The sequence below is a fragment of the Dama dama genome, chromosome 8 (assembly GCF_033118175.1).
Source record: "Dama dama isolate Ldn47 chromosome 8, ASM3311817v1, whole genome shotgun sequence".
Lineage (NCBI taxonomy): Eukaryota > Metazoa > Chordata > Mammalia > Artiodactyla > Cervidae > Dama > Dama dama.
The window spans coordinates 32055575-32082399 of record NC_083688.1 but is presented as its reverse complement, the minus strand read 5'-3'; the positions used below and the strand labels follow the sequence as shown (position 1 = coordinate 32082399).

The 26825-nt window shown below is 40.7% G+C and overlaps 1 protein-coding gene across 1 annotated transcript in view; it reads left to right on the top strand.

Moving 5' to 3' along the window:
* Positions 1 to 26276, top strand: part of VWC2L (von Willebrand factor C domain containing 2 like) — a 180509-nt gene extending 154233 nt beyond the window's left edge. The window contains exon 3 of the mRNA XM_061147923.1: positions 26128 to 26276. Coding sequence (XP_061003906.1) covers positions 26128 to 26276 — 149 coding nt within the window. The remainder of the gene's footprint in view (positions 1 to 26127) is intronic.
* Positions 26277 to 26825: the final 549 nt, after the last annotated feature.

Genomic DNA, 26825 nt, shown 5'->3' with positions numbered 1-26825 from the left:
AATGAGCATCACAGGAAAACTCAGGTGTCTCTAAAGGTCAGTGGAATTTCAACCAGATGTTTTGCTTCCCTACCAGAGACTTGGCAGTAGGAGCGGGTTATAAATTTCACTTGGGGGAAATAAATGTAAACATTTTTAATAACATGTTTCCATTTCAACCTTGGCTCTTCCTTAAAGTTCAGAACAGTCTCATATTTGTTTTCTTCTAGCATAGTCAACCAATGCTTATTACCACAGTGAGGGTGAGTGTTAGTCGCTCAGTCATGTCTGACTCTTTGTGACCCCATGGACTGCAGCACGCCAGGCCTCCCTGTCTATCACCAACTCCCGGAGTTTATTCAAACCATGTCATTTAAGTCAGTGGTGCCATCCAACCATCTCATCCGCTGTTGTCCCCTTCTCCTCCTGCCTTCAATCTTTCCCAGCATTAGGGTCTTTTCAAATGAGTCAGTTCTTCGCATCAGGTAGCCAAAGTATTGTAGTTTCAGCTTCAACATCAGTCCTTCCAATAAATATTCAGGACTGCTTTCCTTTAGGATGGACTGGTTGGATCTCCTTGCAGTCCAAGGGGCTCTCAAGAGTCTTCTCTTACACCACAGTTCAAAAACATCAATTCTATGGCACTCAGCTTTCTTTATAGTCCAATACAGAATAAAAGTTTAAAAAAACTCAGAAGTTGACTGAATTCATAAATTCCATCCTAGAAAGTTCTCTCTCTCATCATTTAGCACTACATTTCACCTTTTCAAAACAAACTTTCTTGAATGTGTAGTTTACATATTTTTGTTCATACATCACTCTTAAACCACTGATGTCTAGCTCCATCCCCACAATGACATCAAAAGGTTTGTGCCAAGGCCATCCAAGGCCTGTTGGATACTAAATTCAATGGAGGTCTTCAACTCTTATTTCACTTCAAGCAGTATTTGATTCCTTATTGAAATCTTCCCCTTTAATTTCTGTTATATCATCTTACTCCCATCTCTCTAATTATTCATTCATATACCATTCTCAGAGTTCCACTCCTCTATGCAGGATATAAATGTTAGTTCCTTGGAGTTCTGTCAATGCTCATCTTCCCATTATTTATTCTCTTTTTTCCTAAGAAGACACATTCATGTGTTCAATCACCAACTTATCCTGTAGACTTTTAGATTAATTGATGCTCCCAGTTCAACTATCTCCATTGAGATCTCAACTCTTAGATCCCACTACTTACCCTAAGCTTTCCACTTATAAGCTAAAGGCATTTGAATTTCAGTATATTTAGAACTGAACTCTGGACCTTCCACCTAAACTTGCCTTCATTCCTATATTTCTTCTTTCCATAGAAGATACCCCCTGATAGCCAGTACATAAGCCAAAAATATGGATATCATTTTATTTCCTGTCTCCTCCATGTCACTTACATCCACATTCTATTCCTTCTACCTCCTTTAAGATCACCCCAGTTTACCTGCTCTTCTCTATTCCTACTTCCACTGGTTCGGTGTGGACCTTCCCCATTTCTTTCCTGGAGCAGTTATTGCTGTTGCTTCCACCAGACTGCATGCCACCCAACCTCACCATACACAGCAGTGGGGGCAATCTGGCTAAAGCATGCCTGCTGTCGTTTCAGTCATGTCCAACTCTGTGCGATCCCATGGACTGTAGCCTGCCAGGCTCCTTTCTCCATGGAATTCTCCAAGCAAAAATACCTATGGCTGATTCATATTGAAGTTTGATAGAAAACAACAAAATTCTGTATAACAATTATCCTTCAATTAAAAAATTAATTAATTTAAAAAATTACTGGAATGAATTGCTAGGCCCTCCTCCAGGGGATCTTCCTGACCCAGGGATTGAACCCACCTCTCAGATGTCGCCTGCATTGGCAGATGGGTTCTTCACCACTAGCGCCTCCTGCTGTAATAGTTAAGTCCATTCTACTCAGTACGGCTTACAAGGTCTTCCAAACCTGGCCATTGACCTTTCTTCTCTTCCAGTTTCAGCTCCCTGTTCTGCTTCTGGGACCCTAAGCTCCAGCTATACAGAATTCCTTATGCTTTTCCAATGAAACATAACCCCTTCTTTGCCTATGCCACCAACTTCCCCACTCACTACCACACTGTCCTGATTCTTTACCAAAATTGTTCTTTAGTCATCTCACATGATCCACTTAGTCTTCATCTCCAGAAGCCTTCTTCTTCCTCAGTTTTGATTAAGTTCCCTCCTACTTTCTCCTATAAAACCCTGCTTCTATCTTTGTACTTGCCTCATTCCTGATTCTTAGGAATATATCTTATCATTGTATCTCCAGGGATTTGCAGTTTCTGGCACAAAGAAAGGTTTCAATGAATGCTTTTGAATCAATGGATAAAGTATCCTTAACCCTTGACATCTGTCCCTTGGCAATTCCTGGGAAGACAGCAGATTCAGGGGTATCTTTGAGATAAGAATGGTGGTATTTACATCTGATTTGGACCACCCTGATCTCTCTTCTCTCCACCCTCCCGAACTCCAAAAGTCTCCTCTAAATTTAGAAAAAGTCATTTGCCAGGGCAAAAATAAAATCAAAATTTCTAGACACCTATGGAGGCAGGCCCTAGTCTATAATTTTATTCTATTTATTTGCTTGTTAGTGCATGAAACTATTTTCATATGTTCAAAGAGCTCACTAAGCTTGTTAGTAATATTTTCACCATATAAAACCCCGATAATTTTCCAACCTGGAAACAAACGTTGGTCCCCAAAGTCCATTTACATTTATGATTAAAGTCCAGGGTCCTGATGCATGATCTAAATGACCACACAGAGTCTATCCTTGGAGACAAAATAACACCTGTGAGTGCCTCGGACCATCAGGGATGCAGAGAGTTCCTTTTAAAGTTCACTTTTGGAGGTTGTTTATTCCACAGCAATTCAAGCCTGGATCAAACAGATTGTTTTTCTGGCTTAAAATACATTGTGGACCACAAGGAAAAGAACATGAACAGTTGGCAAATTTACAGCCTTTAAACAAAATTGCCTTAACTTGAGGGGATTCCCTTAACATTGCTTCCAATAATTGTTTTCCTTTTTGAAAAATCTTTCCTATTTTCCAATCATTCAGAACATAAAGTATCACACACAGGATCTGCTTTGAGCTAAAGTTCTGAAAACAACATTTTTCTGATGTAAATTCCTTATGTAATTGGATACCAAAACTAAAGTATAGGATGGGAGCTGGAATAACAGAGCTCAGACACTATTACACATTTTCCATTAACACTAATTCTGTGGGCAAAACTAGCATACTGTATTCTTAGGCTAGGAATCCATAACAGGAGGACTTCCAGTAAATTCAAAACAATCTAGTGATTTCCAAAATCTATGGCTTCACTTCCCTTGTTGTCCAGTTTAATTCCTCCATCTACAATTTCAACCACTTTCTTGTTATTTCCCATTCCTTCACTCCTATCATCTCATGGCTGACAAAACCCCAAAGCTGGAGCGTAGTTAATATTTAACATAAAGTGTATGCTGTTGGATTCCCCTGGTGTACCAGTGGTTAAGACTCTCATTTCCACTGCAGGGAGTGAGATGGGTTCAATTCCTCTTTGAGGAAGTTCCACATGCCATGCACTATGCTCCTCCCACACTATCTGCTGTTTTCAGTACTTTATGTATATAAACAAATTAATAATCCCAACAATCCTATCAGATGTGTACTCTTTTTGTGCCCAGTTCACAGACAAGGAAATGGAGAGTAAGTGACTTGCCCAATGTCACGTGGCTGTTCAGTCATGGTTCCTTGCCTGGGGCACTCTTCTACACTACTGCTGAGCTCCAGTGGGAAGACCTCTGGAGCGGTCAAATGGGTACCACTGCAAACTGCAGGCAGCAGCAGCATCTGTAGCCTCACCCTCTTCCACAGTTTCATTATGCTGCCCCCGGCTGTTATCTGTTTCATTCCCTGGAACGACTGCATCAACCCTCTTTTCCTCACCTTCTCCTGCACTCTCAGCCAATTAGTGCCCCTCCTACTTCCCAGAGAAAATTGAAATCATCAGAAAGAGAAAATCCTGTAGCTTTCCATTGCCTGTTACAATGGAAGAGGGTCCCCATCTCCCACCTGAGAACAGAATCCTTTTGTTGCTTTTCTCCAGGACTCTGTTCTGTCAATTCTCTCCCTGTCACATCCTACCTTTTTACATTCAACTCTTCTCTCCCCCACTGAGACTTTCTCACCAGTATTTAAACATATATCTCTCTCTCTCTCATCTTACACATCCTCCCTCCACTCTGGCTTCATTCAGTTACTGACAGGGCTTCCTTTATGCCCACCTGTCCCTCACCTTCTGACTTTTGCTGCACTACTCCACAGACTACTCTTATGAGACACCAGTGAACTTCTCTCAGCCCACATCTCATCTGTTGTCTCAGCTGCATTCAACACTGGTGTCACTGCCCTTACCAGAAACATTTCCCTTCCTTTTTACTCTTCTGACACCGTGCATTGCAAATTTCCTTCCTTCCCCTTTGAGACTTCATTTTAGTCACCGTAGTTGGCTCCAACTCTCCCATCTGCTGTCCTAGTCTCTCTTTCTTCTTGCCCTACATCAAAAGCTCAACTGGAATTCCATCACCTCCACTAGCTTTGCTTGTAGTGATGATTCCTAAGGCCCACTTGACTTCACATTCCAGGATGTCAGGCTCTAGGTGAGTGATCACACCATCATGGTTACCTGGGTCATGAAGATCTTTTTTGTATAGTTAAGCTATTTCAAATCCTAAAAGATGATGCCATTAAAGTGTTGCACTCAATATGCCAGCAAATTTGGAAAACTCAGCAGTGGACACAAGACTGGAAAAAGTCAGTCTTCATTCCAATCCCAAAAAAAGGCAATGCCAAAGAATGTTCAAACTACTGTACAATTGCACTCATCTCACACACTAGCAAAGTAATGATCAAAATTCTCCAAGTCAAGATTAAACAGTACATGAACCGTGAACTTCCAGATGTTCTAGCTGGATTTAGAAAAGGCAGAGGAACCAGAGATCAAATTGCCAACATCTGTTGGATCATCAAAAAAGAGAGTTCCAGAAAATCATCTACTTCTGCTTTATTGACTATGCCAAAGCCTTTGACTGGGTGGATCACAACAAAGTGTGGGAAATTCTTCAAGATATGGGAATACAAGACCAGCTTACCTGCCTCTTGAGAAATCTGTCTGCAGGGCAAGAAGCAACAGTTAGAACTGAACATAGAACAACAGACTGGTTACAAATAAGAAAATGAGTACGTCAAGGCTGTATACTGTCACCCTGCTCATTTAACTTACATGCAGAGTACATCATGTGAAATGCCAGGCTGGATGAAGCACAAGCTGGAATCAAGATTTCTGGGAGAAATATCAATAACCTCAGATACGCAGATGACACCACCCTTATGGCAGAAAGTGAGGAAGAACTAAAGAGCCTCCTGATGAAAGTGAAAGAGGAGAATAAAAAAGCTGCCTTACAACCCAACATTCAGAAAACAAAGATCACGGTGTCTGGTCCCATCACTTCATGGCAAATAGATGGGGAAACAGTGGGAAAGGCATTTCCACTTCCACAAAGTGGGAGACTTTATTTTTTGGGGCTCCAAAATCATTGCAGATGGTGACTGCAGCCATGAAATTAAAAGACTCTTGCTCCTTGGAAGAAAAACTATGACCAACCTTGATAGAATATTAAAAAGCAGAGACATTACTTTGCCAACAAAGGTCTGTCCAGTCAAAGCTATGGTTTTTCCAGTAGTCAAGTATGGATGTGAGAGTTGGACCATAAAGAAAGCTGAGCACCAAAGAATTGATGCTTTTGAACTGTGGTGTTGGAGAAGACTCTTGAGAGTCCCTTAGACAGCCAGGAGATCAAACCAGTCAATCCCAAAGGAAAGCAGTCCTGAATATTCATTGGAAGGACTGATGCTGAAGTTGAAACTCCAATACTTTGGCCACCTGATATGAACAATGGACTTGTTGGAAAAGACCCTGATGCTGGGCAAGATTGAAGGAAGGGGATAACAGAGGATGAGATGATTGGATGGCATCACCAACTCGATGGACATGAATTTGACCAACTCCAGGAGTTGGTGATGGACAGGAAGTCTGCTGTGCTGCAGTCCATGGGGTCGCAAAGAGTCGGACACGATTGAGTGACTCAACTGAACAGATCCCCAACAGCTCCAGGCACCCATCATCCACTCCCCTGCCTTCAATTACTGCTCATGTGCCAAGGACACACAACTCTCTTCACCCAGCTCAGTCAATTCTGTTCCACCATTCATCTCCATTTAGGTAACTCACATGTGCGTAAATCCAATATCACTAACACTAACTACACTCTCTTCCCCTCAAACCCTGCTCCTTCTCAGTGTCCCATATCCCACATCAGGAACTTGAGGAGCATCTTCCACCTCATTCCACACATTGGCTCTACCACCAAATCACGTGGATTCAATCTCCTAAATACTGCTCACATCCATTTACTTCTCTCCATTCCCATGGCCACCACTGGAGGTTAGCCCACACTTACCTTTGCCTGGACTAATGCAAGAATTGATTCAACTGGCCTACTTTCTGCAACAGAGCCCTCACCTCTGCTCCAAATCTGTATCGAAGCCAGTAGAATCTAGTTAAAAAGTGAATCTGGTGACATCCTGTGTCAGTGGCCCTCTAAAAGCAATCTCAAACTCCAAATAGGTTTTTTTTTTTTTTTTTAAACACTAAGAACTAGCTGTTACTTATGTCTCTGCTTTTATCTTTGGTCTGCCTTCCCCTAACTCTCTACTCTGAAGTACCTCAAGTGGTTCCCTAAGAGTCAAGCTCTTACTGCCCTTGGAGATATTCACATGTTTGTGGACATCCTTTGACCCCTCCCTCTTGTTATTATCTATCACCTCTTCAAGACACGTTTCTCTGACTTCTAAACCAAACTAAATTCCCTTAGTATGTGTGCTATTTTTTGCAAACATTGTCCCATTGTTATCTATATTCAATATCCACTTTCACCACATCCATACAGGAAGGAAATATGCCTGCCTAGTCAACATTGTATTTCTAGACTAGGTTCAGTATGCAGTTGGTGGACTATTTTTACTACTCTTGTCCTCATTTTTGTGTCATAGTTATTAGCTATCTACAGGCATGGCTAGATGAACATTAAAGAAAATGTCACTTTGTGTCTTCATTTACCCATGGCATGTCAAATAATTCATGACCATGAAAATCATGGAAATGTCAATAGGGCATCTTTGGTCATATGATCCACTAATGAAATAACCTGATCACACTTTTTTTAGTTGCAAGACATTTTGCGCCTTTGAACATGGAAAGTGAAACTGGAAAGTTTTCTGTTCCATCTCCATTATCAAGGACGTTGTGTGGATAGTGTATTGTGTATGTACATGTGGGTATGTGTACCACTTTGATAAAGGGATACCCTATGTGTCTCCCCGACCCTCCAGTGAGCACATAACTTCCATTCTAGTGAGTTCATTCAAGCATTTTAAGGAAATGAAAATGGGTTTGCAATTTTTTCATCAATAAAGAAGGCAATTTTAATGATGATACTAAATTCACTGTCAGACATAGAAAGTTGGTTGCTTAAAGAAATTCTGTCTTTTCTATGGAAGTTATATAAAACTGAGTAGTACAATCTTTTCCAACCTGTTTCTGTCCCCAAAATAAATATGTATTATTTTCTTTCCAGTGATAACCAACTTGTTTTTGGAAAGTGAGGTCATTAAAGTATCCAAAATAGTTTCAAATGCCAAGTTTCACACATGACTCTTTGATTCTCAAAGCTATCATGTGGGTAAATTCACACTTACCAAAAAAAAAAAAAAAAAAAATACACAATAAAGACAGCTCAGGCCAATGCTGAAACTTGAAAATAATTGAACCATTTAACCACCATTTTCTTGCTCAGAATTTCTACTCGGGAATGATTCATTGCTAAAAGTCTATATTGCCTTTGGGATAAGCTTAGTCTATTTTGAGGCATCTTCTAAAACTCAAACTATGCTATCTTCCACAGTTTGTATCCAAATTCTGTCTTATCCTAAAACAAATTTTAGCTTGCATCAAAATCACCTAGAATGTTTGTTAAAACATAGAAACACAGATCTTGGACACCATATCCAGAGTTCTGATCAGTAAGTGTCTGGTGGGGCTGGAGAATTTGCATTTCAAAGATAGTTGCAGTATACTGTTGATCAAGGGCCCATGTTTTGAGAACCCCTGTGGAAAATTTATGCCCTTTTCCACAACATCTAGCATTTCTTCCTACCAAATTATGTAAAAATTAGTTTCTTGTAGCCACTCCTAACACCTCTTCATCCTTCTGTAATTCCTTGAGGCCAGTACCATCTCATGGAAATAGTATATGAGTCACACACTGAATTTTAAATTCTCTAAATTTAGTTGCAAATTTAAGTAAATTTTCTAAAATTCAATTTTCTAAACTAGCCACATTAGAAAGTAAAAAGAGATGAAATTAACTTTAACAATACACTTTATTTAACCCAATATATCCAAAATATTATTGCCTAACACATGCTGGATATAAAGAATATTAATAAGCAATTTTCCTGTTTTTCTTCTGTTCAAAGACATACTAAATCTTCAAAGTCTGACATCTGTTTTTGACATTTACTGAGCATCTCATTTTGGACAGGCCTCATCTCAATTGGTTCAGTGGTAAAGAATCTGCCTGCAGTGCGGAAGACCCAGGTTCAATCCCTGGGTCAGAAAGATCCCTGGAGGAGGAAATGGCAACCCGCTCCAGTATTCCTGCCTGGAGAATTCCATGGACAGGCTACAGTCCTTGGGGTTGCAAAGAGTCAGACATGACTTAGCAACTATCACTTTCACTTTCATCTCAAGTGCTCCACAGGCACACAAGGCTAGTGGTTGCCATCATGGACAGCATGGCCCCAGAACTTTAGATTCAGGGAAACTAGGGCACGGAGGGCTCTTTTATGACTTTCACTACATTTCCTCAGTTTTATGATGTATTAATCATTTTAAGAACAGATTTTAAAGGAAGAGAGTAATAATTACAGCATCACATGTATACATTGATTTTTTTTAATACATTGATTTTAAAATGCATGCTAGTCTAAGAATTCTCTAATTTTATACACAGAACCAAATATCTCACGATGCACTCGTTTTGTCCTATCCCCATCTGCTCCTCCATCAGCAATCCCTTCCTCTGGCAAGATAATCCACGTTAACCACTTAGTATTTGTGCTTCTTTATTTTTCTTCCAGTCTCGTGTAATCCTATACAAACACACACACAGAAGTCTGTTTGTCTATATTTGTTTTATTAAATTAGGATATTATACCCACTTCTCTGCATTTAATTCCTTTCTTATTCCATAATAATGCATGAAAATCCCTGCAAGTCAGCTAGAGGTTATAATTCATTACTTTTCATGGCTCCAGAAGAGTCTGTGAACTGGGGCACCATAATTCATCATTATTTCTGTTATTGGTGGGTATATACATCTTACTCTTTTTCTAAGCACTAAGAAAAATGCTATAAGAAAGCAGAAAATTTTAGCTAGATAAGTTGATCAATCAATAGATGTCTATCACGGCCTATTCTCTCTTTAAATTAGCTTGCCATCTCTTTGTTAGCCTTTACCTTAGACATTTTCCTGCCATATCTGGGCTCTTTCTTTCCAACAAATGAAAGCAGTTGTCAGTATTCTTCAAGCAAATCACTTTAGTTTTATTTTCTAATGAATTATCCCACAGTCAACAACTGGTTCAGACTAATATATCTCCCCTTGAGTCTCCCAGTCATGCTCTCTCTCTTTCTCTCTCTCTCTCTATATATATATATATTCAGATGTTCTCTTCATCTGTCTGGCTTCTAGGTAAACAGTAAACAAGGCTGGGGAAAATCCACATAGGAATGATTCTTACTGTTGTACATCCACTCACTTTGTGAAAGGTATTAGTTGACACTAACCACATTGTTTTTTTCACTGATATTTTAAAATTTAAAAAAAAAAAAAGCAGTAAGAATCAAAGGTCCTGGAATCCATAGCTGACCCAAAGCAGCACAGACTATAACTCGAGTCATAAGAATAATAATCAGAATGATAAAAAGCAGCAACTGGCATTGTTAGTTCATGACAGGCACTGCTCTAAGTACTTTACATACGTTAACTCATTTGCTTCTTCAAAACCTCCACTAGGTAAACACTCTTTTTATTTCAGCATCATTCCCACTTTATGGCTGAGGACATGGAGATGGCAATAAGTGACAGGAGGCAGACTGAGATGTGGGCAGCCTGACTCCAGAGTTCTGTCTGCTCACTTTGAAATAAATCCCCTCACCTGGGAAATCACATAGTAACTGACCTTATGTCTTCTCTTCAAACCGCAGTGACCTGAGCTCTAAGATGGGCAGAGTACTGCCAACTCTTCCCCCTCTTAGGATTGCTGAGGAGAAAGGTGAAAGGGATTTGAAATCCACTGAAAGGTCTAACAAAAGCGGGTCATCTGGTTTAAGGTTGAAAAATTGGGGTGAGTCGATTTCATCATTTGAAGCAAAAATGAAGTGGATAGTGTTTGAGGTGGGGTTGTTTTTCTTTTGTTGGCTGCTCTTGGTCTTCACTGGGCAGGCTTCTCACTGCAGCGGCTTCTCTTATAGTGGTGCACGGGCTCTGGGGCATGAGCTGTTGCGGCAAGGGGGCTTCATCGCCCAGCAGCATGTGAAATCTTCCGGGTCCAGGGATCGAACCTGTGCCCCCTGCATTTGGCAGGCAGATTCTTAACCACTGGACCACCGGGCAGTCCAAGCAGATAATGTTTTATACAACAGCAAACCAAGTCATTCTCTGACCACACACCCCCTTCTGAAGGTGAGACTGGATGTAGAGAGCCAGCTAATGCAGATTGTGAACAGTGCCAGATCCTCACAGCGGCTGAGCTGCCTGAAATTAGGGAAAAAGCAACCAACCTTTACCTCCATTGTCTAGCCCAACTGCATCTCTCCTCCAGTCTTTGCATTTTGCTTAATTGGAGCCCCATGCTATAAATCTTACATACTTAAGGGCCAAAAAACTCTCCGGAGGCTTCATGCTGAAATTTGTGTGGGAGTTCAGCAATATTGAATTTTCAAATAAAATGATTAACAGGTACCTCTTGGGCAGCCTCTGGAAAACAATCCTTCCTGACTTGTCACCTTAATCTGAGGAAGCTTTTTGTTCTGAGGCTTAATAAAATGGCTGGAAAGTCAGGTAGGGATGAGGGTCTAGAAGCAGGTAGAGACAGGCACTCCATTCTCTAGGCTGGAAACTCGCTTTAGCAACCGGAATCTCATCACTGCTCTCTGTCTAGGCCTAAAAGGGCCATTGCAATGTGTTACTGGGAAGGTTTCAGTCACTTAGCTCCATTTTCACTGCCATCAGCTCTAATTACTGGTTTCTAGAAACACTTTCTCCAAGATTTTAATAGTCAGAAATGGGTTCACCTGATCAGAAGCCTATTTGCTTTTCAGCAGCCCAATAACATCTCTCAGACCTCAGGAAGCAGAGAATTAAAATCGGTTAAGAGGAGGAACATAATCCAATCTAAATTAATCCCAGACGGATGCCTATAAGCCTAATATTTGCTGTAACAATGATTTAGATGCCCTGCCAAATAAATATAGGATGTTTATGGCCTTACACAATAGGAATCTGCCTCATTTATGCAGCAGGAAGATCGTTTACAGCCAATTTCCAAAAGACACCAAGCATCAATAATAAATTTTCAAATCAAGGCCAGAAATTGCAATACTCAAGAAAAAGAGGCGGGTGGGGGGGGGGGGGGGTCTGGCAAGCAATATGAAGTTGTTGTCAGAAGGTGGATTTTCAGGGACACCATATACCAATTTATAATCCAGAAGTGTCTATAAAATGGTCATGACCAGCCTGGCTTTCCAAATCTCTGGGAAGGAGGAGGCTTGACTGTAAAGAGGATTTAGGTCAACAAGCAACAAGAACAGGGCACCTCCTGCTGAGGAATCTCAGTGCCAGCCTGGCAGCCTTTGGAGACGATCAGAGCCACACTCTTTCTCAGCCATATCCACTTCTTGGGAGCAATTCCCGTTTTGCACTTACAGAGAAGAGGCTGAACAATGCTGCCTGTAGGGCTCCACTCTCTTTCCCACAGGGACATTATGTAGAATGGCCTTCCTCTTTCCAATCACCCCCTTTACCTACACATGTGTGCATCCCTCCCCACCCCTCACTCACACTATTTTTTTAAACTGAAGGATAATTGCTCTCAGACAGTAAAGAATCCGCCTGCAAGGTGGGAGACCTGGGTTTAACCCCTGGGTTGGGAAGATCCCCTGGAGGAGGGCATGGCAGCCCACTCCACTATTCTTGCCTAGAGAATCTCCATGGACAGAGGTGCCTGGTGGGCTACAGTTCATGGGATTGCAGAGACGGACACGACTGAGCGACCAAATCACATTGCACCGGCTTCTGCTGAACCACAACAAGAATCAACTATAAGTACACAAACATCCCCTCCCTTCTGAGCCTCCTGGCCACCACCCCTCATCCCACCCCTGTAGGTCATCACAGAGCACCAAGCTGAGTTCCCTGACACACACAGTCTAACACAGGAATTTAAACATCCCAGCCTTTTCTGTCTAATCCATCCCACACTATCCCAGGGTGGCAGGTAGGTGCTATTAAAACTTGGAGGAAGTGAAGAGTAGCTCTTACACCCAGGAAGACTGACTTCTGGGACCGAGCCTGAAAAAGCGGCTCTGGGTCCCAGCTCACTCACTCACTAGCTGCATGACTTTGAGAAAGTCACTCGACACTTCTGTGTCTTATTGTCTCACCTATGAAACAGAAAAATAGTAGATCATGGGAGGAGGAAGTAAGGTGGTGCTTCTTTTTCAAAATTCTTAAAAAGAACCCCTCAAGTGTGCAATGAATTCAGTGTTGCCAGTTGGATCTGGATCTCATCTGAGCTTCCTACAGGGGCAAGCTGGGGTTAGAGAGTTTGGGATGGACATGTACACACTGCTCTATTTAAAATGGATAACACACTGTGGTCAGAAAGGATGACTGGAATGATTTCAATTTTTTTTGAATTTTCCAAGACCAGATTTATGGCCCAGGATGTGATCTATTCTGGAGAATGTTCCGTGTGCACTTGAGAAAAAGGTGAAGTTGATTGTTTTGGGGTGAAATGTCCTATAGATATCAATTAGGTCTAGCTGGTCCATTGTGTCATTTAAGGTTTGTGTTTCCTTGTTAATTTTCTGTTTAGTTGATCTATCCATAGTTGTGAGTGGGGTATTAAAGTCTCCCACTATTATTGTGTTACTATTAATTTCCTCTTTCATACTTGTTAGCGTTTGCCGTACATATTGCGGTGCTCCTATGTTGGGTGCATATATATTTATAATTGTTATATCTTCTTTTTTGATTGATCCTTTGATCATTATGTAGTGTCCTTCTTTGTCTCTTTTCACTTCCTTTATTTGAAAGTCTATTTTATCTGATATGAGTATTGCGACTCCTGCTTTCTTTTGGTCTCCGTTTGCATGAAATATTTTTTTCCAGCCCTTCACTTTTAGTCTGTATGTGTCTCTTGTTTTGAGGTGGGTCTCTTGTAGACAGCATATATAGGGGTCTTGTTTTTGTATCCATTCAGCCAATCTTTGTCTTTTGGTTGGGGCATTCAACCCATTTACATTTAGGGTAATTATTGATAGGTGTGGTCCCATTGCCATTTACTTTGTTGTTTTGGGTTCACGTTTATACAACCTTTCTGCATTTCCTGTCTAGAGAAGATCCTTTAGCATTTGTTGAAGAGCTGGTTTGGTGGTGCTGAATTCTCTCAGCTTTTGCTTATCTGTAAAGCTTTTGAATTCTCCTTCATATCTGAATGAGATCCTTGCTGGATACAGTAATCTAGGTTGTAGGTTATTCTCTTTCATTACTTTCAGTACGTCCTGCCATTCCCTTCTGGCCTGGAGGGTTTCTATTGATAGATCAGCTGTTATCCTTATGGGAATCCCTTTGTGTGTTATTTGTTGTTTTTCCCTTGCTGCTTTTAATATTTGTTCTTTGTGTTTGATCTTTGTTAATTTGATTAATATGTGTCTTGGGGTGTTTCGCCTTGGGTTTAAACTCTCACTGTTTGCAGATGACATGATCCTCTACATAGAAAACCCTAAAGATTCTACCAGAAAATTACTAGAGCTAATCAATGAATATAGTAAAGTTGCAGGATATAAAATTAACACACAGAAATCCCTTGCATTCCTATATACTAACAATGAAAAAACAGAGAAATTAAGGAAACAATACCATTCACCATTGCAACAAAAAGAATAAAATACTTAGGAGTATATCTACCTAAAGAAACAAAGGAACTATACATAGAAAACTATAAAACACTGATGAAAGAAATCAAAGAGGACACAAACAGATGGAGAAACATACCGTGTTCCTGGATTGGAAGAATTAATATTGTCAAAATGGCTATTCTACCCAAAGCAGTCTATAGATTCAATGCAATCCCTATCAAGCTACCAACGGTATTTTTCACAGAACTAGACCAAAGAATTTCACAATTTGTATGGAAATACAAAAAACCTCGAATAGCCAAAGTAATCTTGAGAAAGAAGAATGGAACTGGAGGAATCAACCTGCCTGACTTCAGACTCTACTACAAAGCCACAGTCATCAAGACAGTATGGTACTGGCACAAAGACAGAAATATAGATCAATGGAACAGAATAGAAAGCCCAGAGATAAATCCACGAACCTATGGACACCTTATCTTTGACAAAGGAGGCAAGGATATACGATGGAAAAAAGACAACCTCTTTAACAAGTGGTGCTGGGAAAGCTGGTCAACCACTTGTAAAAGAATGAAACTAGAACACTTTCTAACACCATACACAAAAATAAACTCAAAATGGATTAAAGATCTAAATGTAAGACCAGAAACTATAAAACTCCTAGAGGAGAACATAGGCAAAACACTCTCCGACATAAATCAAAGCAAGATCCTCTATGACCCACCTCCCAGAATATTGGAAATAAAAGCAAAACTAAACAAATGGGACCTAATGAAACTTAAAAGCTTTTGCACTACAAAGGAAACTATAAGTAAGGTGAAAAGACAGCCCTCAGATTGGGAGAAAATAATAGCAAATGAAGAAACAGACAAAGGATTAATCTCAAAAATATACAAGCAACTCCTGAAGCTCAATTCCAGAAAAATAAATGACCCAATCAAAAAATGGGCCAAAGAACTAAACAGACATTTCTCCAAAGAAGACATACAGATGGCTAACAAACACATGAAAAGATGCTCAACATCACTCATTATTAGAGAAATGCAAATCAAAACCACAATGAGGTACCATTACACGCCAGTCAGGATGGCTGCTATCCAAAAGTCTACAAGCAATAAATGCTGGAGAGGGTGTGGAGAAAAGGGAACCCTCTTACACTGTTGGTGGGAATGCAAACTAGTACAGCCGCTATGGAAAACAGTGTGGAGATTCCTTAAAAAACTGGAAATAGAACTGCCATATGACCCAGCAATCCCACTTCTGGGCATACACACTGAGGAAACCAGATCTGAAAGAGACACGTGCACCCCAATGTTCATCGCAGCACTGTTTATAATAGCCAGGACATGGAAGCAACCTAGATGCCCATCAGCAGATGAATGGATAAGGAAGCTGTGGTACATATACACCATGGAATATTACTCAGCCATTAAAAAGAATTCATTTGAACCAGTCCTAATGAGATGGATGAAGCTGGAGCCCATTATACAGAGTGAAGTAAGCCAGAAAGATAAAGAACATTACAGCATACTGACACATGTATATGGAATTTAGAAAGGTGATAACGATAACCCTATATGCAGAACAGAAAAAGAGACACAGAAATACAGAACAGACTTTTTAACTTTGTGGGAGAATGTGAGGGTGGGATATTTCAAAAGAACAGCATGTATACTATCTATGGTGAAACAGATCACCAGCCCAGGTGGGATGCACCAGACAAGTGCTCCGGCCTGGTGCACTGGGAAGACCCAGAGGAATCGGGTGGAGAGGGAGGTGGGAGGGGGGATCGGGATTGGGAATACATGTAAATCCATGGCTGATTCATATCAATGTATGACAAAACCCACTGGAAAAAAAAAATAATAATAATAAAAAAAAATAAAATAAAATAAAATAAAAAATAAAATAAAATGGATAACACAGTCCTACTTTATAGCACAGGGAACTCTGCTCAATGTTATGTGGCAGCCTGGATGGGAGGGGAGTTTGGGGGAGAATGGATACATGTGTACATATGGCTGAGTTCCTTTGCTGTTCACTGAAACTATCACAGCATTGTTAATCAACTGTAAGTACAAATGTTACTCACTCAGTCTTGTCCAACTCTTTGCAAGCTTATGAACTGTAGCCTGCCAGGCTCCTCTGTCCATGGGATTCTCCAGGCAAGAATACTGGAGTGTATTGCCATTCCCTTCTCCAGGGAATCTGCCCGACCCAGGGATCTAACCTAGGTCTCCAGCATTGCAGGCAAATTCTTTACTGTCTGAACTACCACTCCAATATCAAATAAAAAGTTTAAAAAAAAAAAAAAAAAGAGCAAGCTAGGAAGTCAGGAACAGGAGAGGGTATCATTCTGGCTGACATTTGCAGTAAGTGATAGCACACATACAAAAGCCTCTGCTCAAGGAAAGCAGTCAGAACAGGACGACAGACATTTAAGCTCTCCCAACATTTAGCTCTCTGCCCTTCAGCAAGTGGCTTGATCTCTCTGAGTTTCACTTTCCTCACGTATGTAATGGGATTCATGATGACATCTCACAGCTCTACAAAGACGTATAAAACATGTTCTGTAAACTCAGGAGAATGTTCCTTTCTTGAGATTAGGTCCTCAACTACACAGCCTTGCTTATTTTCTTTATAGCACAGAATGACTTGAAATGTCCTGTTTGTTTTTCTACTGTTCGTCTGACTCATCCCCCTGTAGAATGTCAACTCTGAGAGGGCAGAAGCTCTGTTTTAACAGCTGTATCATTCATGCTTAGAGAGGTCTTGTTCTTAATGTTTACTCTGTTAACCCGGTTGCTAGACCAACATACTGGCAGTCAGCCCCAGAAAAATGCTGAAGCACATGAAGTCTGCCCTCAGTGACCCCTTTCCCAGTCCATTTTAGCATCACAAATGAACCGCCTCCTTCCTGTGATTGGGGAATCCTCAATATATGAAGCAAGCCTCTCTCTCCCTCAAGAAGCTACAAGTGCCAGAATGTAGGTATCCATGCCCCAAGCTCTCTTACAGCTAAGGTGTAGGGACTTGACTAGGCTCTGTCTCCAGGCTCACCCACTGCATACTTTCCACTGAAAGCTAGTGATTTCAATAACTACATAATCTCCATCCTGGCAAGACTTGTCAGAGAGCCAGCTCTGCCAATGAATCTCACAGAAACATCCAGGATCCTGGGTTGGGAATATTGATGGAGCAGGCTTCTATGTGTGCACCCAAGGAGTGTGTCTTCACTGGGTCAGATCTGTGGCATGACTTTTGTCCTTGCTACTGTTTATATCTACTTTATGGCAAACAGATGGGGAAAAATGGAAATAATGGCAGATTTTATTTTCTTGGGCTCCAAAATCACTATATACAGTGATTGCAGCCATGAAATTAAAAGACATTTGCCCCTTGGAAGAAAAGCTATGACAAACCTAGACAGCGTATTAAAAGGCAGACATCACTTTGCCAATAAAGGTCATCTAGTCAAAGTTTTTTTCCAGTAGTCATGTACAGTTGTGAGAGTTGGACCATAAAGAAGGCTGAGCACTGAAGAACTGATGCTTTCAAATTGTGGTCCTGGAGAAGACTCTTGAGAGTCCCTTGGACAGCAAGGAGATCAAACCAGTCAATTCTTAGGGATATCAACCCTGAATATTCATTGGAAGGACTGACACTGAAGTTCCAATGCTTTGGCCACCTGATGCAAAGGCTGACTCACTGGAAAAGACCCTGATGCTGGGAAAGATTGAGGGCAGGAGGAGAAAGGGGTGACAGAGAGATGATTGGATGGCATCACTGACTCAATGGACATGAGTTTGAGCAAACTCCAGGAGAAAGACAGGAAAGCCTGGCGTGCTGCAGTCCATGAGGTCACAAAGAGTCGGACACAACTTAGTGACTAAGCAACAACCAGTTGTATTACCTCCAAGCTTGGCTATATTGGATGTTCTCTAGATACAACCTTAATTCGTGCTTTTTATGCTTGAATTTTCAGGATTGATTTATTGCTTGACTGATAGGATCTTCCATTTCCCCAAATAGCCCAGTATCTCCATCAGCTTGAACGTGACCCTCATCCCCTAAGGGACTTTGACTAAACTATCCTAGAAATTACCTGTTCCCTCCTTTCAACATTTTCCTTCTTCCAGATCAAATTGCATACTTCATGGTGCCTTAGGATCTTAATAAGATCCTAAATGCCTTAGGATCTTACTTTCTATAAGGGATAATCTGATCAGTTAATTCAAGCCAATGTGTTAATTGCCAATGCTAATTTAATATTACCCCAGCATTTTAGCAATACTTTTAAAGCCTCAGAGCAAAGGAGAAAACGATGTGCTTTTACCATCTCACTAGTACCAGGGTGTGTGAAGTTTCTACTCTTTGTCTGCAATCACAAAGGTCCCTACATTTATCAAGACATATCACATATAGTCCAAAGATGGGTGCACTGTGGACCAATCATGTGGTGATGCTGGTGCAGTTTATGGAATTAGTCTTTACTTCATGACTATACACATGCATGCATATACACAGATGTTGACATGCATATGCACAGATATTGACATGCATACAGACACACACACACAAATCCCTAAATATTTCAGTCATTTCCAATTACTTTTAGAATAAGGACCAAACTTTTTAACAGGTCCACAAGGCCATAAATCCTAAGCCCCAACCTGGTGATATATTAATTGGTGATTATATGATTTGGCTTTCAGGCGGAGGGAGAAGCAGTTAAAATCCTTATTTTTAGCATTTGCTGCTTTTACTGGCATAAATACTTCCCATATGTTAATCTCAGGCTACCAAGATAATATCAGCAGGTTTTAAAATTCCTGACTATTTAACAATGGTTCTTGCAAGCCAATAGGTGCCCCTAGCTCCACAGTATCACTGTTTTCCCAGCCACTTCTCACTGCACTTATCATTGTAACCTCACTGGATTTTTAACTTCCTCAATGGGTCATACCCTCCCCCCTCTCCCCCTGTCCCCACACACAGTCCTTCCATAAACCTACTGGTCAAACTCTCTGTTACCATCTTCCACAGCTCTGAGAGTATCTCTTTGAGAACATTGATTTCAGGTTACATATTTGTTCTCTCATACAACAGAAGTGATATTTAATATCATAAGCAAACACAGATCTGTAGGAAGTGTGATCTGAATAGCTACAGACTTTCTCTTTCATATAGTTTCTACTCACCTGTTATGAGGAACATTTCAGGGCTTATCAAGAAAGAGAACTTCAGCTGCAGAGCAAATCTGCTCAGTTCTTACAACCTCAAATATGACAGAATCCCCTCTAATTCTCTGGTTTCTTAGATTACTGATGCTGGAGGAGATCATTCCAGATGCTTTTTTCTCTGATTACTAGATATTCTATGCAGATGCCTCGTGGGCTACCTCTGCAAGACTATGGTGGCAAGTTGGGAAATCCTGCTGAAATGATAGAACTCTAGAATCCCCATGGCCACCTCACCAGAGAAGCTCTGCTGTTGTGTATTTCATATATTGGTCTTCCTTATGATATTTCTTATGAATAATATGAAAAAACATTTGCAAAACAATTTTTATTTTTAGGTATGTAAAATAGGTGCTTAGAGAAGTATAGGATAAAAGAAAAAAAAATGTGTTTCATGGAAAATTTTTCTCATAGAACAGAATCCATAGCCTGCTTTTCCTTCTTCCCATCCTCCTCCAACTCCCAGTAAAGATATAAAGTGCATTTCCAATCTTACTGCATTTTCAAAACTATGAATCCTTTCTGAGACTTGACCATATGGACTTCCATCCATATTTGCGTTATAGAGTGCTTGCCTAAAGTGATGTAGAGGATCAATCATGGAACCACACCTTGAACCAGGTCTTCCTGAATCAAAGCCTGCTTTCATTCTGCTTCCTAGCTGGTCACCTCCCGTACCAGTGGGAACTTCACTGCAGATCAAAAGAAAGCCAAAGCCTCCATGTCCAGGCATCTGCTCCAGGAGGAATTTCTTTTTTACATGAATTAAGTTTTCTGGCAACTCTATAGATACACTAACCTAATATGGATACCCAATATAAAACTAGTAAATTTTTGAGAGATCTGACAAAGGTCTATAGGAAAATAGCCTTACTTCTTTTTAGCCATCAAGTTTCTAACCTAATATGCATCCTCGATACTGAAGCCAACAAAGTTCCCAAATTCTCATCAGAAGCTCAAAATCGCAATGCACTCCCAGACTCCACCTCCTTTCCTATAGGTCAGGTCTGAGTCCACGCCCCACTGATTCCTCTTCTTAGATATGTGAGCTCAGGCAAGTTAGTTTCTGTTTCTGAGGCTCAGTGTCCTCAGAAGAAGTACGTGCATCTTATATGGTCTGTTGGAAAGACTAAATGAGACAAATTCCTGGCATGAAGTAAGTGATTAGGAAATTATAACTGTCCGCAGTTCAGTTCAGTTGCTCAGTCGTGACCGACTATTTGCAACCCCATGGACTGCAGCATGTCAGGCCTCCCTGTCCATCGCCAGCTCCCAGAGTTTACTCCAACTCATGTCCATTGAGTCGGTGATACCATCCGGCCAACTCATCCTCTGTCATCCCCTTCTCCTCTTGCCTTCAATCTTTCCCAGCATCAGGATCTTTTCAAATGAGTCAGTTCTTTGCATCCCGTGGCCAAAGTATTGGAATTTCAGTTTCAGCATCAGTCCTTCCAATGAATATTCAGGACTGATTTCCTTTAGGGTGGACTGGTTGGATCTCCTTGGGATCCAAGGGACCCTCAAGAGTCTTCTCCAATACCACAGTTCAAAAGCATCAATTCTTCAGTGCTCAACTTTCTTTATAGTCCAACTCTCACATCCATACATGACTCCTGGAAAAACCATAGCTTTGACTAGATGGACCTTTGTTGGCAAAGTGTCTCTGCTTTTTAATATGCTGTCTATGTTGGTCATAACTTTTCTTCCAAGGAGCAAGCATCTTTTACTTTCATGGCTGCAGTGTAGTCAACATCTGCAGTGATTGTGGAGCCCAAAATAATAAAATCTGTCACTGTTTCCCCATCTACTTGCCATGAAGTGATAGGACCAGATGCCATGATCTTCATCTTTTGAATGTTGAGTTTTAAGCCAGCTTTTTCACTCTTCTTTTTCACTTTCATCAAGAGGCTCTTTATTTCCTCTTCACTTTCTGCCATAAGGGTGGTATTGTCTGCATATCTGAGATTATTGGTATTTCTCCTGGCAATCTTGATTCCAGCTTGTGCTTCATCCAGCCCAGTGTTTCTCATGATGTACTCTATATAGAAGTTAAATAATCAGGGCAACAATATACAGCCTTGATATACTCCTTTCCCAATTTGGAACCAGTCTATTGTTCCATGTGTGGTTCTAACTGTAGATTCTTGACCTGCATACAGATTTCTCAAGAGGCAGGTCAGGTGGTCTGGTAATCCCATCTCTTTAAGAATTTTCCACAGTTTGTTGTGATCCACACAGACAAAGGCTTTGGCATAGTCAATTAAGCAGATGTTCACTGTTTCCATTAATTAATAAATATTTCTATATTGCTAGGGTGAGGCTTGATAAATATATATCTTAGGCCTGATATGAAATTTCAGAAAGTAATTTGCTTCCAGTAGATAACTAGCTACTTCATACTATTTCATTCAGCTAAGCAAGCATATTTGTTGTTGTTTAGTCATTCAGTCATGTACAACTCTTTTATGACCCCGTGAACTGTAGCCCACCAGGCTCCATTGTCCATGGGATTCTCCAGGCAAGAATAGTGGACTGGGTTGCCATTTCCTCCTCCAGGGGATCTTCCCGACCAAGGGATCAAACATGTATCGGTAGGCAGGTTCCTTACCACTGAGCCATTCAGGGAAGCCCAACCAAGCACATACTGGATTGTTTTTATTTGATTATTTGTAAGACACAGTATTAGTCCTGGACCATCAGAAATTAACAGATACTCAGTTCCTGTTTTCAAGGAGCTGGTGATTTCAATCCACCTGACGGATGAGACCTCATATGTTCTTTGAGATGTCTGAAAGAAAAGACCTCACCACACTATCGGCTACTGCCACACTTAATTCTCAGTTCTCTGAGCTATTTGTGTGTGTGTGTGTGCTTCCAATTCCTTGAGAATCAATGCATCTCCATTTCCTCTTATTCCAGGTGTCAGAAGAGAGAAAGAACATTTGGTCACCATTTGGTCACCATTCTTTCCATAATAAGCCTTCATTCCCTGAGAGTTATTGAGTCATACCTCTGTTTTCTCTTTCTAGATTAAATAATTCCAGTCCCTTTAACCTTTTCTCAGAGGTCCTATTTGCCAGCCTTCAGGTTAATCATTTTCACTATTCCCCTCTGGAGTCTCTCCAAGTTTTCTGCATTAAAATTTGTTGCTTTTGCCATTGAGATGCCTCTAAGAGACATTCTTTCACCTAAATCAAGACAAAAGAGAAGCAGCACCCCTCCCCACCCCCAGTCAAAGTAAGAGAATATATAGAAACAAATTTCTCCTTTGAAGTATTCATGTAAGATACTCATATGCTGAAAGCAAATTAGTACTTACTGTCACCAACGTTGAGGAGAAAGGGCCAAGACCAGAAGAATTTCTAAATAGTGCCAACCATTGTACCTGGCAATTACCTAAATTACTTTTAAGATAAGGCTATTAACAGCAAACTTGAAGTTTGTTCTAGTTACATCTGAAGTTCTCAGACAGGTGTTACTAAAATCATTGTTAATGAAATCAAACAGGAGTTTTTGATTCTGTATAATACCCCTGGCTGCCAAGCAGACTGTCCAGAAATGACTATGCTATTTATAGGCAGTAACTCTGGTGAATCCTGGCAAACTGTGTAAGATTCATCTCTGTATTCTGTCAACCAGTAGCAATTAGTATTTCCTGAGCTGAGTCACAGACATATAGAACAGACTTATGGACATGGTGGTGGGTAGGAAGGAGAGGGTGGGATATATGGAGAGTAACATGGAAATGTATATTACCCTATGTAAAATAGATAGCCAATGGGAATTTGCTGTATGGCTCAAGGAATTCAAACTGGGGCTCTGTGACCACCTAGAGAGGTGGGATGGGGAGGGAGGGAGGAGGGAAGTCCAAGAGGGAGGGGCCATATGTGTACCTATGGTTGATTCATGTTGATGTTTGCCAGAAACCAACACAATACTGTAAAGCAGTTATCCCTCAATTAAAAATAAATAAAAGATATATTTCCCGAGCTGAGGATGCAGGAATTCTACATGACTTTTAAGAAATGATGTATATGGTCTGATCAAATATCTAATCATTGTATGGTACCAATACATGCTGAAAGGGGGCAGACATGAAAACCAGAGTTCTAAGCAAGATGACTTAACAGAAATCTTTTTACCAAGATCCCTCCCTGCCTTTTTCTCTTGAGATGTACCTGTCCACTGTGAGCCAGCAGCAGCAGCAGCGTGACTCTACACACACACACACACACACACACACACACACAGAGTTAAGATTCTACTACCAGATTTCCAAATCCTCTCATGAAGTTGGGAAAACTCTTTCTGGATAATATTCTACCTTTCCACCTGTTCTGTTTCAGGGACATCTTTGTTTTGGAACCCCTGTTTAGACAAAAAATATTTTCCTATCTGGAAAAGTTAAAAGTATACAATTAGGGTGAAAACAGTTGGTTAGATATCAGGAAGTGGAGAGAGAGAAACTACTGGCTCCTCTGGGCTGGTTCTGGGAAACCAGGAATTAGAGTTCATCTAGTTTATCTTCTGAAGCTTGTGTGGCTATGGTGAGACCCTATCTAGCCAAGAACCAGCAAGACTGAGAGAGGTCTATCACTAGCAGCCATGGGAAAACCAGATACATACTGAAAGTATCTCTTTCCCAAGTTCTCTAATAACAGAACAAATTCATGATTTGGTGTGGAATTTTTCCAGGGAGGTGTAGTCCCAAAGACAGTTCAGTCTATCAAACCATAACCTAAATCCTAAGACTTAAAATTGATACAGTGACCCTTAAGTAATCAGCAATTAAGATGGCCAAGAGCTTTTAACCACAGTTCTTAACAAGGAGCACGGTCTTGGGTGAGGGCACAGAGTTTGCTAAGCCATTTAATTATCAGTGTGGATCCATTATATCCCTCCTACTCTCACTGGCTCTTCACACCCAGGCACACACCCCAAGAGTCTGTCCACCTGAGTGAAGGAAAGGCGTAGGTATAAAAACACCATTGGTGAGCACATGCACAATTGAGCTCCAGGAGCTCTGAAACCAGGGCGATAAAACCTGTAGCATATTAAATAGTTCTGGGTGAGAAATAATGTAATAACCACTATTTTAGAAAGGCAAGTTTCCAATTATGAAGTGAACTACAAATCAGCCCTGATATCATTTACTTCATAGTAAAGATCATCTCATAAATTCTTATCAAGTGGTAAGAAATTGAAAGTAGGGCACTGATGATGTGTGTTGCCATGTAACTCTCTAGTGGTTATGGCAAGTGGCCAGTAATGTTGGGTGAATAAATCACTAGTAGACACAACTCAGTTCTCTCTCTCTTTATTTAAATATGTACGTCAGAGGTTTACACCAAATCATTTCTGCTGCTGCTAAGTCGCTTCAGTCATGTCCGACTCTGTGCAACCCCACAGACGGCAGCCCACCAGGCTCCCCCATCCCTGGGATTCTCCAGGCAAGAACACTGCAGTGGGTTGCCATTTCCTTCTCCAATGCATGCAAGTGAAAAGTGAAAGTAAAGTCGCTCAGTCGTGTCCAAATCATTTCTAAGAAAGAGCAATTCGTACTACCCCACTATAATTCATTGCACCTTGGGAAGCAATCTTTATCCCATTTGAATGTGAGAAATAATATCACCCATACTGAACACTGGCATTTTTACATTGGGAGGGTTAAAAGAAAATAAAAATTAGAAAGAGTGAAAATAAAAGGAAAGTAAAGGAAAGGGGAGAAAGACAAGAAATATAAAAAAGAAAAAAAGACTGGTGAATTTTAAACACATTTATCTATAACAAGCAAGTGACATTTTGAGCAAAGCTTTTCTGAATCTGAAAAAGTAAAATTCCTGCTGACTTTCAAAAGACAACCCTTGGAGTCATTCTTTAAAAAAAAAAAAAAAAAAGATAGCCAGCAGATTAAAAGAACTCCTTTTATAAAAATCAAATGAACCTCTAACAAAGTTTGTTTGGGACATGAATAAATCATCTGGCCATGAATTATTCATTATTATCAAGAAACAAGCTGGAGATTCCAGGAACTGGGTTTGGGGAGGTGCTGAAATCAGGGAGTGAGCAAGTTCACTGTCTCATACCTACTATGGGAAGGGAAAGGCCAGACCACGGGCACAGACAGTGATGCTGACCATGCTAGACCCTCCTTCAGGTTTCAGGGGACACTCTGGCAGTCTTAACAGTCAAAGAATAAAGCAAATAGACTTTAATCCATATCTTACTTTAGAAAAATGCATGTACTCGGTAATAGATATTAAGACTTCTTTCCTTTTTTTGAGCATTGGTACTTTTTTTTTTTTTTTGAATGCATGACATACATGTGGAATAAGAGCTCTGTGCAAAAGACAGCAGAAGTTAAAAGCTTGCATTTAAGGGAGATGACTAGAAAATTCCTTAAAGATACACTGGTAAGAGTAGTCTGACCTACTCATTCATGGCTTTGGGGATTGGATTTTTTTTTCAACTGGGGTGGGAGATGGAAGAAAAAAAAGGGAGTCTCTCAGATCTAATCAACTAATCAGCTTATATATGTGTTTCAGGTCCAAACTGCTTTGCAGGAACGACTATCATCCCGGCTGGCATTGAAGTGAAAGTGGATGAATGTAACATCTGTCACTGTCACAACGGGGACTGGTGGAAGCCTGCTCAGTGTTCAAAACGTGAATGCCAAGGCAAGCAAACTGTGTAGAACCGAGCCCCACCCGACGATGAGCTCTTAGGAGACGAGGCTGTGGCTTCCACACGGCACATGTTCAAAACAAGACAAAACAAACAAACTCCTGCCAGCCACAACAGGGTCACCAGCAAAACCTTTTAGGGTTGACAAAAGTGAATATTTTACTAAGAGGAAATTTCTCTCTTTCTTTCTTGCTATACAAAATATACATAGTATACAGCTATTGAAACCGCTTTTGTAATGATCCTTGCTTGATGGTGACTTGACCATTGGATTTCTGGAGCAAAAAGAAAGAAATAGCCTTGAACAGGCTTCTTCTCTGGTGACACTCTGGCCTGCCAGCTCACCATCTACCGACTTACTCCACTTTTCCTCTTCTGTAAACATGGCATTTTTCTCTTGCAGTAATTCCTTTTTTCCTCTTTAGAGTCTAAGGGGCCAGATTTAACTGCACAGGAAGGTTTTGAGTTGTGTCAAACTAGCTTCTGGAAAGCAGTGTCAGGGTAAGGACCCTTCCTGATTAGGAAGATGCAAAAACATTCAGCCAATCACCCCCCTTGA